The sequence below is a fragment of the Mya arenaria genome, chromosome 7 (genome assembly GCF_026914265.1).
Source record: "Mya arenaria isolate MELC-2E11 chromosome 7, ASM2691426v1".
Classification (NCBI taxonomy): Eukaryota; Metazoa; Mollusca; class Bivalvia; order Myida; family Myidae; genus Mya; species Mya arenaria.
The window spans coordinates 65,999,253-66,015,829 of NC_069128.1; the positions used below are offsets into that span (position 1 = coordinate 65,999,253).

Sequence of the window (16,577 nt, forward strand, 5' to 3'; positions counted from 1 at the left end):
TGCTTGTAACAACATTCACATTTATATTTTATTATTTTCATTATATATAAAAAAAATTCATAACAATCCCATTTACGTCAAGTGTTTCGTTCAAAAAAGGAATAAACTTACATCCATGTGTCGCCATTACAATTATGTATACGTTAAATGTTTACCCTTGAAGTGACATTGCACATTCCTGCTTTTGTACATCAAAACAATGACTGTCCATGTTAAAATTGAAAAACATGCAATAGCGTCGTTACTTCCGCGTGTTAGGCGTCATATGCGTATGTATATGTTATGGATTTAATGTGTTGATTGTTGTGTTGCTGAAACATCGACAACTGTCATTTTTAGTATAAAGCTGAATTATGGGACACAAGAGAACAACGTCATTGCTCTACATTAGCTTTCAAATTGTTGAAATATAACTACAGCATGCTAGTTCAGCGGCCTATGTATAAAACTAGTGTTTAAATAAAGGATTGATTAGCAATGAATTTTAACCTTAAACTTACTTTGTTATTTTTTGCGATCCGTTCTGTGATGTATGCTTTTTTTTAAATGCAGAAGTTTCTTCCCGGTATTTTTATGATGGATTGAGCCTCGTAGTCGACAATATAGTTGGAAGATTCGAATGTACATTCCCCCATATAATCCCTACAACCCTTTGTTATTATCCATTCAAAATAATAATATGCATTTAGTTGCATTTTCGAACGCATAAATTTAACAATGACAATTGAGAGATTCAACGGACTATGTATAAAACTTGTGTGTTAATCACGGATTGATTAACAATGAATCATACTCGCAAGCGATCTACAAAGCTTATGAATTTAATAAACATATTCCTAGCTGCGTCACAACGCTATATAAATTAATATATTATCGTGACAATTGGTGATTTTTTTAACTTCAAACAAAATGCTGACACTTGTACATGTAGTGTTCATTTTATTATTTTTAGATTTCCGAAAGCTTCAACTACTTCATATATTCAGCCAAGGTAGAGTCACTAATACACCTATTGTCAATTGAAATCTGTCTAATAAATGTTATGTGTTATGCTGCTGCGTTATCTATTGCCTATAATGAAGGCAAATAACATAATATAAATTAAAATATCATCGTGATTGTCGGTGAAATGTTTTTAACTTTAAACAAAATGCTGACACTTGTACATGTAGTGTTCATTTTATTATTTTTAGATTTTGAAATGCAAGAACTATTCCATAGAAAGAGACCAGGTAGAGTCACTAATACACCTATTGTCAATTGAAATCTGTCTAATAAATGTTATGTGTTATGCTGCTGCGTTATCTATTGCCTATAATGAAGGCAAATAACATAATATAAATTAAAATATCATCGTGATTGTCGGTGAAATGTTTTTAACTTTAAACAAAATGCTGACACTTGTACATGTAGTGTTCATTTTATTATTTTTAGATCTCCTAATTGAAGAACTTCATAGAATGAGACAAGGTAGAGTCACTAATACACCTATTGTCAATTGAAATCTGTCTAATATATTATGTGTTATGCTGCGGTGTTATCTATTGCCTATAATGAAGGCAAATAACATAATATAAATTAAAATATCATCGTGATTGTCGGTGAAATGTTTTTAACTTTAAACAAAATGCTGACACTTGTACATGTAGTGTTCATTTTATTATTTTTAGATCTCCTAAAGGAAGAACTATTCCATAGAATGAGACAAGGTAGAGTCACTAATACACCTATTGTCAATTGAAATCTGTCTAATAAATGTTATGTGTTATGCTGCGGCGTTATCTATTGCCTATAATGAAGGCAAATAACATAATATAAATTAAAATATCATCGTGATTGTCGGTGAAATGTTTTTAACTTTAAACAAAATGCTGACACTTGTACATGTAGTGTTCATTTTATTATTTTTAGATCTCCTAAATGAAGAACTTATTGATAAGTTTATTTTCCCATTATACTTAACTTTACAAATTAATGAATCAAATAGTGACCTCAGATTTTTTCAGAAGTTCAGCAAATGCTCTCTTAAAATTTGATGATTTTAACGTGACATTTCTATTTCGCATTTTATTTTAAACGTCCATTGTAAAATCTTTAAAAGTATATGACTCTGATATTTTTGAGAAAATTTTGTTGCGTCAGAACTGAGTGACCGTATTTCATGAAATAGAGCACTCAATTTTTTAAGTATTAATTTCTGCCACTGTAACTCGTTAAAGACAATTGCTATATAATATGTATTACAATATCATCATAATTATACTAATTGTGAGTGTTTGTTATGGTAAATTATCTGTACTAAATGAAACAGAGTCAATACCGAAGATAGGAAAAGCCTTTCGGATACCAAGAGAATGCTTTAAACAAAATCAGTAGTTCACAACAGAATCGACTCAAATTACATAAATATTAAAATATCTTAACTCATAAATGTTGGTATTTCGATCATTGAAAGAATTAAGGTAGTACTGAATGTTTTGTCTACTCCGCTTCTCCCTGTAGTATTCAAGGCATTTCCTTTCTTTCGGTTCCTTAAAAATATATATAAGATTTCTGAAATGAACTCGTACCTGTTTATAATTTCCCATTTAAGAACTGAAAGTACAGACAGTTATGCCCTTGGTGCGTTCAGGTCAGGATCAAATATGGAGCAGCGGTATGAATGAAATAAGACGTCCAGTAGGCGCACGTATTGAGAGAGAAAAGAGCTGTGAGTAAATATATATGTTTAGCGTACTAGTATCAAGGATACAAAGTAAGGATGCATCATGGTGGTGTTCTTTATCGAGGAAAAAAGGCTTATATTCATAACATGAATTGGTCTATAATCTCAAACATTTAATACAATGAAAGACAGTGATTCATCATAGCCTATATATGAACTATGCAATACTTCTATATTCCTTTTAAACAATACCTTAAAGTACCTGTATAATTCTACATTTGAGTCGTTTTCTGAAAATGTTAATGATAATAGAAATAATAATAACGAAAGAAATTATTCATTGCAAACGTCTACTAAAGATAGTGTGCAGAGATACATTGAATTCATTTATATGGAAACTTTTCTGACTTTTTACTTTCCCGATTTATTTTAATATGAAATAACATAGGTTGACAATACAATGTAAACTAAACGCAAAGTCACAAACGATATAAAAGAATGTTTGTACTTATTAATCTCTAGTTATACATCGGTGCATTCTTGACGTTATTGCGCTTCAACACACGGACCAATAAATACAGTCTACACGCATTAAATTTCTTGCAAGGCATCATATTTCTTTTAACTTATGATAATTATTTACAAAAATATTCAACAAACTGCCATTTAAACAGTCCTCTTTATATTTGTTTATATATGGGGTTTCAGTTACCGAAATTTCATCCTGTGTCCAACCTGATGTTGTGAACAAAGACATTTCCAAGAGACAAGGTAATATCGTCAAAGCTGTTTTATTTAGAATACTTTTTTATATATCACCTACGTACTACGGCAAATGGCATACCAACAATATTTCACACTCAATAGAAGATGTCCGATAGTATATGGACCTCTACAAAAACGAATTTAGATAATTAAATGTATTAAATGATTTAACACCATTGACATTTAAAAAATGGGTAGACTCTAAAACAACTGATATATTTGTTGACGTGTTCTCATAAAATTTGGTACACAATTTTATTAGGTGATTCTGGTGAAGAGAGTGCTAGACAAATATACTAAACGCATTGACATTTTGATATTTTGATAATTTGTTTGACAAAACGAGGCGACCCTGGAGCACGCAGCATTAAAAATTGATTGATGTATTAGTGATTCAACCATATGTACATGTATTTAACGATGACTAATTTTATAACAGAAAACTCTAGTCGTTAAGTGCCCTTTAATATAACCAAATCTGAGAATCAGGCTGTTATTACCGAAGGTAGTGAAAAACATGAAGTCGAAAAGTGCTTGTAACAACATTCACATTTATATTTTATTATTTTCATTATATATAAAAAAAATTCATAACAATCCCATTTACGTCAAGTGTTTCGTTCAAAAAAGGAATAAACTTACATCCATGTGTCGCCATTACAATTATGTATACGTTAAATGTTTACCCTTGAAGTGACATTGCACATTCCTGCTTTTGTACATCAAAACAATGACTGTCCATGTTAAAATTGAAAAACATGCAATAGCGTCGTTACTTCCGCGTGTTAGGCGTCATATGCGTATGTATATGTTATGGATTTAATGTGTTGATTGTTGTGTTGCTGAAACATCGACAACTGTCATTTTTAGTATAAAGCTGAATTATGGGACACAAGAGAACAACGTCATTGCTCTACATTAGCTTTCAAATTGTTGAAATATAACTACAGCATGCTAGTTCAGCGGCCTATGTATAAAACTAGTGTTTAAATAAAGGATTGATTAGCAATGAATTTTAACCTTAAACTTACTTTGTTATTTTTGCGATCCGTTCTGTGATGTATGCTTTTTTTTAAATGCAGAAGTTTCTTCCCGGTATTTTTATGATGGATTGAGCCTCGTAGTCGACAATATAGTTGGAAGATTCGAATGTACATTCCCCCATATAATCCCTACAACCCTTTGTTATTATCCATTCAAAATAATAATATGCATTTAGTTGCATTTTCGAACGCATAAATTTAACAATGACAATTGAGAGATTCAACGGACTATGTATAAAACTTGTGTGTTAATCACGGATTGATTAACAATGAATCATACTCGCAAGCGATCTACAAAGCTTATGAATTTAATAAACATATTCCTAGCTGCGTCACAACGCTATATAAATTAATATATTATCGTGACAATTGGTGATTTTTTTAACTTCAAACAAAATGCTGACACTTGTACATGTAGTGTTCATTTTATTATTTTTAGATTTCCAAAAGCTTCAACTACTTCATACATTCAGCCCAGGTAGAGTCACTAATACACCTATTGTCAATTGAAATCTGTCTAATAAATGTTATGTGTTATGCTGCTGCGTTATCTATTGCCTATAATGAAGGCAAATAACATAATATAAATTAAAATATCATCGTGATTGTCGGTGAAATGTTTTTAACTTTAAACAAAATGCTGACACTTGTACATGTAGTGTTCATTTTATTATTTTTAGATTTCGAAATGCAAGATCTATTCCATAGAAAGAGATCAGGTAGAGTCACTAATACACCTATTGTCAATTGAAATCTGTCTAATAAATGTTATGTGTTATGCTGCTGCGTTATCTATTGCCTATAATGAAGGCAAATAACATAATATAAATTAAAATATCATCGTGATTGTCGGTGAAATGTTTTTAACTTTAAACAAAATGCTGACACTTGTACATGTAGTGTTCATTTTATTAGTTTTAGATCTCCTAAAGGAAGAACTACTCCATAGAAAGAGACAAGGTAGAGTCACTAATACACCTATTGTCAATTGAAATCTGTCTAATATATTATGTGTTATGCTGCGGTGTTATCTATTGCCTATAATGAAGGCAAATAACATAATATAAATTAAAATATCATCGTGATTGTCGGTGAAATGTGTTTAACTTTAAACAAAATGCTGACACTTGTACATGTAGTGTTCATTATATTATTTTTAGATCTCCTCATAAGTGACGAACTTTATACAATAAGACAAGGTAGAGTCACTAATACACCTATTGTCAATTGAAATCTGTCTAATATATTATGTGTTATGCTGCGGTGTTATCTATTGCCTATAATGAAGGCAAATAACATAATATAAATTAAAATATCATCGTGATTGTCGGTGAAATGTTTTTAACTTTAAACAAAATGCTGACACTTGTACATGTAGTGTTCATTTTATTATTTTTAGATCTCCTAAAGAAAGAACTATTCCATAGAATCAGCCAAGGTAGAGTCACTAATACACCTATTGTCAATTGAAATCTGTCTAATAAATGTTATGTGTTATGCTGCGGCGTTATCTATTGCCTATAATGAAGGCAAATAACATAATATAAATTAAAATATCATCGTGAATGTCGGTGAAATGTTTTTAACTTTAAACAAAATGCTGACACTTGTACATGTAGTGTTCATTTTATTAGTTTTAGATCTCCTAAAGGAAGAACTACTCCATAGAAAGAGACAAGGTAGAGTCACTAATACACCTATTGTCAATTGAAATCTGTCTAATAAATGTTATGTGTTATGCTGCGGCGTTATCTTTTGCCTATAATGAAGGCAAATAACATAATATAAATTAAAATATCATCGTGATTGTCGGTGAAATGTTTTTAACTTTAAACAAAATGCTGACACTTGTACATGTAGTGTTCATTTTATTATTTTTAGGTCTCCTAAAGAAAGAACTATTCCATAGAATCAGCCAAGGTAGAGTCACTAATACACCTATTGTCAATTGAAATCTGTCTAATAAATGTTATGTGTTATGCTGCGGCGTTATCTATTGCCTATAATGAAGGCAAATAACATAATATAAATTAAAATATCATCGTGATTGTCGGTGAAATGTTTTTAACTTTAAACAAAATGCTGACACTTGTACATGTAGTGTTCATTTTATTATTTTTAGATCTCCTAAATGAAGAACTTCATACAATCAGACAAGGTAGAGTCACTAATACACCTATTGTCAATTGAAATCTGTCTAATAAATGTTATGTGTTATGTTGCGGCGTTATCTATTGCCTATAATGAAGGCAAATAACATAATATAAATTAAAATATCATCGTTATTGTCGGTGAAATGTTTTTAACTTTAAACAAAATGCTGACACTTGTACATGTAGTGTTCATTTTATTATTTTTAGATCTCCTAAATGAAGAACTTCATACAATCAGACAAGGTAGAGTCACTAATACACCTATTGTCAATTGAAATCTGTCTAATAAATGTTATGTGTTATGCTGCGGCGTTATCTATTGCCTATAATGAAGGCAAATAACATAATATAAATTAAAATATCATCGTGATTGTCGGTGAAATGTTTTTAACTTTAAACAAAATGCTGACACTTGTACACTTATTGTTCATGTTATTATTATTAGGTTATCTTGAAGAACTACTCCATAGAATCAGACAAGGTAGAGTAACTAATACACCTATTGTCAATTGAAATCTGTCTAATATATTATGTGTTATGCTGTGGCGTTTTCTATTGCCTATAATGAAGGCAAATAACATAATATAAATTAAAATATCATCGTGATTGTCGGTGAAATGTTTTTAACTTTAAACAAAATGCTGACACTTGTACACTTATTGTTCATGTTATTATTATTAGATTATCTTGAAGAACTACTCCATAGAAAGAGACAAGGCAGAGTCACTAATACACCTATTGTCAATTGAAATCTGTCTAATATATTATGTGTTATGCTGTGGCGTTTTCTATTGCCTATAGTGAAGGATAATTACATAATATAAATTAAAATATCATCGTGATTGTCGGTGAAATGTTTTTAACTTGAAACAATTGCTGACACCTGTACACTGATTGTTCATTATGATTAATTTTTAGAAGCCGAGGAAAAAAGAAGCAGATATATGCTGAGACAAGGTAAAGTCACACATCTTTTAAAGGAAAAAAATGATCTCTGCATGTTATCATCTTTTTGCGTATGCCATAAACATGGTGGATACACAATTCCTGTTAGGAAAATGTATCTTAAGGTCCCAAGTGTATTTCAAAATTTCCTTCGATCGCAATTATAATTAAAATTTACAGTAGTTTGATTTGATCAGCTTTTTACTCATGACTTTATAAGATGGCATAACTTGTATGTTATTGTTGTAAAAATAAGACATTGAACGAATCAAATCAATACATTTCGTGGGTAACTTGTTGCGTTCAATGAAATAATATACTTTGTTTTCAAAATGTATTTTGAAACGCTGTGTTTGCATCTTTCAGAGCGATTACTTGTAAAGGAACCCTGGAGACAGAGTGTGGCTATTTTTAAATGCGGCAGTGAAATCATTACGCTTCAAAACACTACGATAGAACCATTGGGGTTTGCATCGCTCGATAGTTCGACATGTGTACGGACGTCAGTGCAACCTGTTGTGGCTCCTTCTGAAGTCCCATTGGCGACCCGAAGTAGAAATAAAGTAGTACTTTTAGAAAGCGATGCAATACCTGGAGTCTACCGTGACAAAACTCTATTAGGTACATATGTTCAAAGAATTCCTCGGGTAGTTTCCAATGCGGACTTGTCTTTGGTTACAGAACAATTTCTTTCGAAATATAGTATGCGGAATGGAGTCCACAAAAACAGTGTCTCGAAACGTTTTGATCTCCGTGTGAATGCTCCTGTGTGTGAAAAAAAGTTCTTAACCCATACGATAGAAAATTGTGTTTTACATTTACGCGGAAAACACGATATGTGTATAATCCAATAATTTCGCGAACTTTGTGCAGCAAGTGTTTTAGAACGGAATTGCACCTGGTACAATTATTAGGTGTTTGTAGGTCCGAATCGGGAACAGTGCAATTAGTCAACCGGTCCTGTAGGGCAGAATCAAATGTGAATCAAGTATGTAGTCATTGCAACGGATCATTAGCGATCGTTTACGCTGTTTTTTTGGAGAGCATTAAAACACACGCGAAAACTTGCACTGAATAAACATGAATGACGACACAACAATTGAAATATATCATGTCTTACCTTTGAAACTTATTTTTAATATGTGTTGTAAATATTAAGAACGTTCGAGGTGTGCAATTTAGTTTTGTGATGAGGAAAGAAAATCATGAATTGATTACCAATGACTGCATGTAGTGAACTATTTATGTAATTACTTGTTGCTTAGTTACTCTGTTATTTACATTTCATAGTTCTTGCATAATATTCATTGAACATAGTTTTGTCTTAAGAATATTAAACAAATGTCACTACAAGAGATGTCTCATTTAAAATGTTTATGTTACTATAATAGGTGTATAACACGCTTAACAATGTGTCAACAAATATTCATTGTACATATAGTATTGACTTTTGTAATTATGTTGTAAATAGTTATTATAGCGTTGTACATACAGGTGGATTAATAAATTGGAATGTACATAGAGTCAGCTTATTGAAAACAGGAATATTATTGATTGATGGTATATATTATTGTACACATTTTGTTCAAGACAATGCTTTGTTTTGATATTATTTTGTTTATTATGTTTATGTTTATTTAACGTTGATGAAGTTTATGTTTGCGTCTATCAAAAACCACAATCATAAACGCATTTACTGATTAAATGATTTAATGTGTTATTGACATGTTTTCTTTCACTGTTTATAATTAAATAAATCACTTGAAAAGATGTGATTATGTTCGCATATTGAAATGGGTTAGATCGTTTGCGTTATTATACTTTTTACGTATCCGACCCAAAATTATGTGAGTTGTTGATTCCTTATCGACCTTTCTTATGTTTTGTTTTCATTTAAAAGCGTTCTGTGTTAACAAAAAGCAGGATATACAAATACTGAAAATAGTCAAACGAATAAGTAAACTAAGCCTACTTAGATTGTATATAAATGGTGTTAATTCTTTGTCAGTTGAAATAACGAGAACATGTGCGAATTGTCATAACTTTGTGTATGCTGTAGATGCGATCATTAATTGAACATGTTTGTTATCAGCAAGCAAACACCATACAAATGAAACCAAATATGGTATGGGTCACCATGAATCAAGGCCTGGGCCCACGCTTAAACCGTCTAGAAAACTTACAATTAAGGAGACTGAACAAGGCACGCACCTGTCAATCCGTACTCCTGTTGCATGGTCGAACAATTTGATCACATGCACCTAAACTTTCATACTTAATCATAATAAAAAAATTGCCAAATTTGATGATGATGATGATGATGATGACGATGATGATGATGATGATGATGGTGGTGGTGATGATGATGATGATGATGATGATGATGATGATGATGATGATGATGATGATGATGATGATGATGACGACGACGACGACGATGATGATGACGACGATGATGATGATGATGATGATGACAACGGCGATGATGATGATGATGATGATGATGATGATGATGATGATGATGATGATGATGATGATGATGATGATGATGATGATGATGATGATGATGATGATGATAATGACGACGACGACGACGATGATGTTGATGATGTTGATGATGATGATGATGATGATGATGATGATGATGATGATGATGATGATGATGATGATGATGATGATGATGATGATGATGATGATGATGATGATGATGATGATGATGATGATGATGATGATGATGATGATGATGATGATGATGATGATGATGACCTGAATAACATCACATGTTTTATCGACATCACATTCGTTAAACCGCTATAGAACGTCAATTGACCGATCACACGTGTAGAGTTTGTAGAATCCGAGTTATTCCTACGACGTTGCGTTCATTAAAATTCGTTGTTATGATGAAGCACAATTAGATTGCAAATATTATCTGTAGATAGGAATACGTGCTTTCAAATATTACTGATTTATAAAAATAAATGAGCCTTTATTAAATCGTGTTTATTGCAAGCCATACATGTATTGAGATAAACTCAATCACATTCCAAAATGCAACCATTAAAAACATTAGAGATATTGCAATGGTAGTTTGTATTATAATCGAACGGAATTTACAGATGTTTCAATGTATCAAGGTCGAAACAGCATGTTTGAAATGTTTTCATTGTCATGAAATGAACTTAATTATCCTATATATATTACGCTTTAAATGGTATCAACAAAATATGGCAAAATCAGTAATCAAAATTCACAATATTGTTTATTAGAATTCTTAACTAACTCTTGTAATGAAATGTCGATGTACAGTTAGATAAAGTTCCTCCCTTATGGTTTGCATGTCTTTCCGCATTGATTTCGGCTAAGAATACATTTTATAATTTGATAAAATAAATTTGGATTAATAAATAGTAATAATAGGCAGTTCTGGAAAGTTAACATTCAAACGTCAGGCAACTGAAAGGTTGCAAAACACTACCTGCTAATGTACGTGTAAGTGTTCAAGTTTAAGGAGATTAGGGTCAGCTGCAAAATTTCTATATACTGGCAGCTATATATACAAGTATTGTTTGGCAACTTCTATCTTTTTCGAAATGATGAGCGCATCACACATTTTTATAAACAAAAGACGGCATTTGGGTCGATATATAATGTAACGAGTTTGTTGGTAATGTTCGTGGTTGTGAATTAATTGTACACAATAGTATGTAAAACATATTTTGTATTTATCCGGTAAGTCATGTTTTTTGTAAACAAGTCTTAAAATGGAAGTTTCAACAACAAAAACTCCAATACCTTGACAACTGCATGGAGTTAAGAATTAAACTTTACAAGGCGGTACCCTACCTATATGTTTCTGCATATATTTTATAAATGTTATTTTTACTCTCACTACCTATATTTAAAAAGATATAAAGGTAAGTTAGTAGTTATAATATGATGAAAACTACAGAGACAAGCCCAGTATTTCATATACAACCCCTATGTAGAGGCACAAAGTAATGGTCAAATGACGCTGAACGCAATACACAAACACCACTTAATAGTTAGGTGACATGAAGTAACAACTTAATGATAAAGAATGGGCGAAATGAACATAGCAAACGAGCCCTTTTTAATCATTACTTAAGGTCATCTAACTGACTTAGAATGAACCCTCATTGGCTGACACATTGTCAAGGTTTTCAGAACACGTCGGCTTCATGATCGTCTTTCTGGATGAAGACTAAATATCTATGTAAGCGAATGACCACTAAAGAGAAATATTCGACCAATTTAGTCGTAGATATGTTCTCACTTTATGCACTAATCATGTTAGGCCGCTCTCTCTATAGAACAAACTTGGCCTGAACATGAAGCCCACCCATATTATTTCCAAGTTTCAAGATGAGTGGATACTTATGCTCTTAAATATTCTCTGCACCCATACATTTTTTAACTTAAAGGGGACGCGATTTAATGAACGCGATTTATCTCATTATCCAGCATGACTGAGATATAAGCCAATAACAATTTCTCCGATTAACATCAAGATTATATTACAAATGCTAAGCCTGGACACTGACCATACAATTGTTACCGCATTTCATCTTAACTGAGTAATAAAACATTTAGTGTGTAAAAAATACATACTTTTATATATAAAAGAGAGCGATTTATTCTCAGATTTGGCTTGCCTGAGACATTGTGACAAAACACATCGTGGCGAAGCATCATCACGAATGGATGATACATACTTTCGTTATTGTCTGTAGAAGGAAGGTTAAGCTGACGACGCCGACTCCAACGCCGACTCGGACGCCGCCAACGCCGAGCCCGCCACTGATGCCAAAAGTCTCCTTTACAGACGGCACAAAATCACGACCATGATTTTATTGTGATTGATGGTTATATTGATTTGGTGCGGCTATTATATAAAAAGCTTTCACTATGTGTCGGCTTTTTTTATTTAATGCTGTTTCATAGCTTCATTCAAAGTACATATTTTTTAACATAAATAAGATATTTGATTTTAAAAGATTCATTTGTCTCAGCTGATCTTAATTATGTGCCAACACACAATTGGTGTAATAAGAGACGCAAAATTAATTTGATTATCTTCAGAAACGAAATAAGTCATTTGTAGCTATTCAAATGATGACTGATTTATTAACCGATTATGAAAAATAATGAGGACTATAAAGTATCGAACGGAATACATTAAGCGTAAGAATGAAACGAATAGTCGACGATACATTTAGCATTACGATGGGTTCCTTGACCATCTCGTTGATTAAACCTCAATCCAGTATTTATGTTTTTGCTGGGTAAAGTCAGTGTAATATTAGATAATGCTTTGATAACTTGTCCACATGTTATCTTTGGCCATTTTGCACATCTAAATTATTTGCTTGGTAAATAGCAATAATTGGATAAATATTGACCAATCAAAAACATTGTTTGGTTCACTTTGAACAAACCAAACAGTTATCCAGTTTTATACAACTAGCTGCTGATCACTAAAACGTTTTATTGATTGGTGTGGGAGATAAAGATATCTATCTACATTTCGCTTAATTATGCGCATTTAAATGTCCCTTGGCGAGACATGGAGCAGCATTTGTTAAAAATTGATGTTTTTGGTCAATACAAACCATACCATTACCAAAATGTTTACCTATCCCACTGCTTGCAAAACCACCTAATGTACCCGTAGGTAATGGAGCCAATATTTTGAAGCAAACTTTAATGCCATTGGAAGTACTGTTTTTGCTAATAGTCCTGCTAAAGCCCCCGAAACTCAACAATTTTATGATTGTGCACTTCTTTGTGCCTTTAATATTTTTTAAGTCTATCCCAATTGTATTTGTTTTTGATTTGTTTATGTTATTTATGCGTCTGTCCGTTAACATAAGTGGAAAGTTTCTGGCCAATTGTTCATGTTTTAATCTAAGAGTTATTGGACTTTTTTGGTTATATGCTTTTGCTAAAGACTGTTTTGGCCCATCCGTTAAATGTATTTTATATAGTTTTTAAGTTATTATTTGAGGGTTTTTTTTAAACTGTGACAAGTTTGTTTCCAACTGTATCCGACTGCTTACCCTTTCTTCGTATAAAATTAATGCAAATACCTTGTAATCTGCTCCTGATTAACTGTTTAGTCTGTATCTTAAAACCAATTGCTTTGGGTAAGGATGAATGAAAAAAACACTCTAATATTGCAGGTTAAAGTAAATACAACCAAACAAACTCTGAGAATTTGATATATTAAATAATGTTCCTGTATTGTTATTATTCTGTTTACGGTCGTAATTAATTGCAACTCTAAATATTCTTGGCATATCATTACTTGAAAACTAAACTTCAGGATAAAATACACCATTTCCAATCACAAGTCTAGCTGACTGTAAAGAACACTTGGAATTAGCAGAACTAACATAGCATGTATCAAGTGTGTGCGGGTTTCGTGTTTGAATTGTACTTTGATCTATTCTTTGTAGATAGTAGATAAAAAATCATGTTTTAGGCTTTTAACACCCTCTGCTAAATGTTAATTGTATGTGTCTTCTGCTTTGTGCTTCTTGCACTATTTCGCGTAGGTATATCCACTTTGATGGTTTCATGTAATTTTCCATAACATATGAAAGTCCGTTAAATAACATTTTGGGAATCCATATTACCAGCTTAAACAGTTAAAAATGTTATTTTATTTTTTCCATCCCGGTTTTTACTTGTTTTGTTTAATTCTTTAAGTAATCTTTTTCAGAAGCTTTGTCAGATTTTTCAGCATCCGTGTGTGCTTTAACTAGTCCATCTATTTGTTTGTTTATACTCTCTTGTTTGTTTTTTTGAATAATCAATTTGTTACACTGTATATTTGTTTGCAGTTTTGTAATATCATCATTTGTCTGTTGTGTTAAAGTTGCAATCATATCTGGTTACTTCTCAATGTCGTAATTGTCCAGGGTTTTGCGAAAATGCTTGTGGGTCCTCAGGATCCCCAAGAGTTTCTATTTTATTATTATGCATGCCATTATTACTATGTCGACTATTTACCTTGTCTGTTTCTTTGTGAAGGTAATTAACTTTTTTTCATTTAAACATAGTTTAATAGTACAATGTCGTTTCTATAAATATTTGATGTAGCTCTTGCTGTCTAGTTGATTTGTGTTTCTACGGATATATCATTTAATAACCCAATTATATTATATTCCATCAAAGTTTCTTTAACTTAACTTCCTTGGTTTGTCTAAATAAATTAAATCAAATGGTTCCTTAAGTGCAGAAATGAAAAGAGGTCTATGATTATTTTGATCAGTGAAAATTTTGTTTGACTCCCTTTTCGATGAGGATTTAAACAGCATATTATGGGGAACCATTTCATCTTTTGTCTTTTGGTGTATTGTAATATGATTGAGAAAGATAACAAGCGCAGCAGCTTTTATCCCTACCCTGAATAAAGTAATCAATTATGTTGTTTTGATTTTTTCTTGCAAACATAATCATCAAATATTACTACTTTTTGTTGATCACAATTCATTTCTGTGACAGGTAATATTTCATCGCTTGAGGTGTGTAATATGTCTTCTAACAATATTTCTTTATATATATAATATATCTTGTTCATTTTATTAATTAAGTGTTGATATTTTGACTGCTCCATGTTCTTTGCATACACATAAATTTCACCGAGTAAAAGTATGACAAAAAATGAAAAAAAGAAAAACAATTGGAATGTGCCGTTTTGAGTATTAAATACTAGTGATCCAGTGGTTCTAACAAAGGTGTATGAAACGTCTGCCATTTGTTTTATACTGAATCTTGGAAACTCTTTTCTGAATTATCACCTAAATGCACATCCATGATCTAACATATCTCTACCATATGTCTACATTAAATATATGATAGGTTCACTTGTATTACACGCTGAATACCCCTTGCATTGTTCACATGTATGTAGCATTTTTTTGAAAGCCATTTTAATTACAATTTATGTTCTGATACCGACTGGTTGAGTTGAATAGTATACAGGGAGCCATTAAATATCAATTGATTCTCACTGCCGTTTGGGCATAGCCGAGGTTAACATGATATTTTTGCCAGTGAATATCAGATAATATTTGAATGTTTACTAGTTGATATGGCAAGCTTATTCTTATTATCTTAATACATCATAAAATTTAAAAACAATCTAGATACATGCAATAGCTTTTTACGGAATACCAAAAGCATACCAATACTACTCATCTTTGTACGACGTTATTTCCTAGAAAACATTTTTTGAGACATTACACCGGAAATAGTTAGTCAACATGACGGGGTCGAAATAAAAAGTCACATTTTGTGTATTTATGCAAGCTGCTTAGACTTACTTTCACTGACAAGCTTCCAGTCGTGTCTAAGGCTCTTCTAAGGCTCTTTGAAGCTCAACACATTCGAGTCCCAACTTTGGCCTTGAAAGTAATTTAAAAAAACATAGTTTTTATTAAAACACGTACACTAGATACATGTTTGTGATGTATGTGAACAGTGCAAACCAACTTTCATTAAATATATTAAACATCTCGTTTACCAAATAGTTACAACACGAGTTAACAACTCCCTTTGGGGGCCTATTTAACTGTATCGTGTGTAAACTTTTAATGAGTCATGGCTATAAATGACAACCATATAAATAGTTATTATAGTCAAGATAATCGCGATTAGATTTGAGAAGGGTCGACCGCGTAAACGTTTCATTTTTACTGCTGAAACGTGAATCAAGGACAAGCTATTTAAATACCATGAATAGGAGTATGGTACAGCCCAAACTAACGAAACATGAGAAATATTTTTTTTTCTTTGCCGATCGTGTTATGTACCACTGTGGAACTGTGTATGTATTGGTCATACAATAATGAACAGTAAAGGTCGATGAACAACAAACTCATATATCTATCCGCAAACTTTGCTTTAGCGTAACAGTACTAATCGTTATTCGATATGTATTTAATACTTTTTAAAATTTATTGAAGAATTCCGATCTTA

The 16,577-nt window shown here is 31.8% G+C and overlaps 1 protein-coding gene across 3 annotated transcripts in view; it reads left to right on the forward strand.

Moving 5' to 3' along the window:
- The window catches only part of LOC128240804 (uncharacterized), a 37,153-nt gene extending 27,834 nt beyond the window's left edge, over positions 1-9,319 (forward strand). For 2 of the 3 annotated variants that reach the window (XM_052957691.1, XM_052957690.1), the window contains exons 19-36: positions 953-991; positions 1,194-1,232; positions 1,435-1,470; positions 1,671-1,709; positions 2,594-2,710; positions 3,374-3,436; positions 4,913-4,951; positions 5,154-5,192; positions 5,389-5,433; positions 5,634-5,672; positions 5,873-5,911; positions 6,108-6,152; positions 6,355-6,393; positions 6,596-6,631; positions 6,834-6,869; positions 7,072-7,107; positions 7,545-7,583; positions 7,938-9,319. In XM_052957691.1, coding sequence (XP_052813651.1) covers positions 953-991; positions 1,194-1,232; positions 1,435-1,470; positions 1,671-1,709; positions 2,594-2,710; positions 3,374-3,436; positions 4,913-4,951; positions 5,154-5,192; positions 5,389-5,433; positions 5,634-5,672; positions 5,873-5,911; positions 6,108-6,152; positions 6,355-6,393; positions 6,596-6,631; positions 6,834-6,869; positions 7,072-7,107; positions 7,545-7,583; positions 7,938-8,425 — 1,253 coding nt within the window. In that variant the 3' untranslated portion in view covers positions 8,426-9,319. The remainder of the gene's footprint in view (positions 1-952; positions 992-1,193; positions 1,233-1,434; positions 1,471-1,670; positions 1,710-2,593; positions 2,711-3,373; positions 3,437-4,912; positions 4,952-5,153; positions 5,193-5,388; positions 5,434-5,633; positions 5,673-5,872; positions 5,912-6,107; positions 6,153-6,354; positions 6,394-6,595; positions 6,632-6,833; positions 6,870-7,071; positions 7,108-7,544; positions 7,584-7,937) is intronic. The other variant, XM_052957692.1, reaches the window with a different exon arrangement.
- The last annotated feature ends 7,258 nt before the right edge of the window (positions 9,320-16,577 follow it).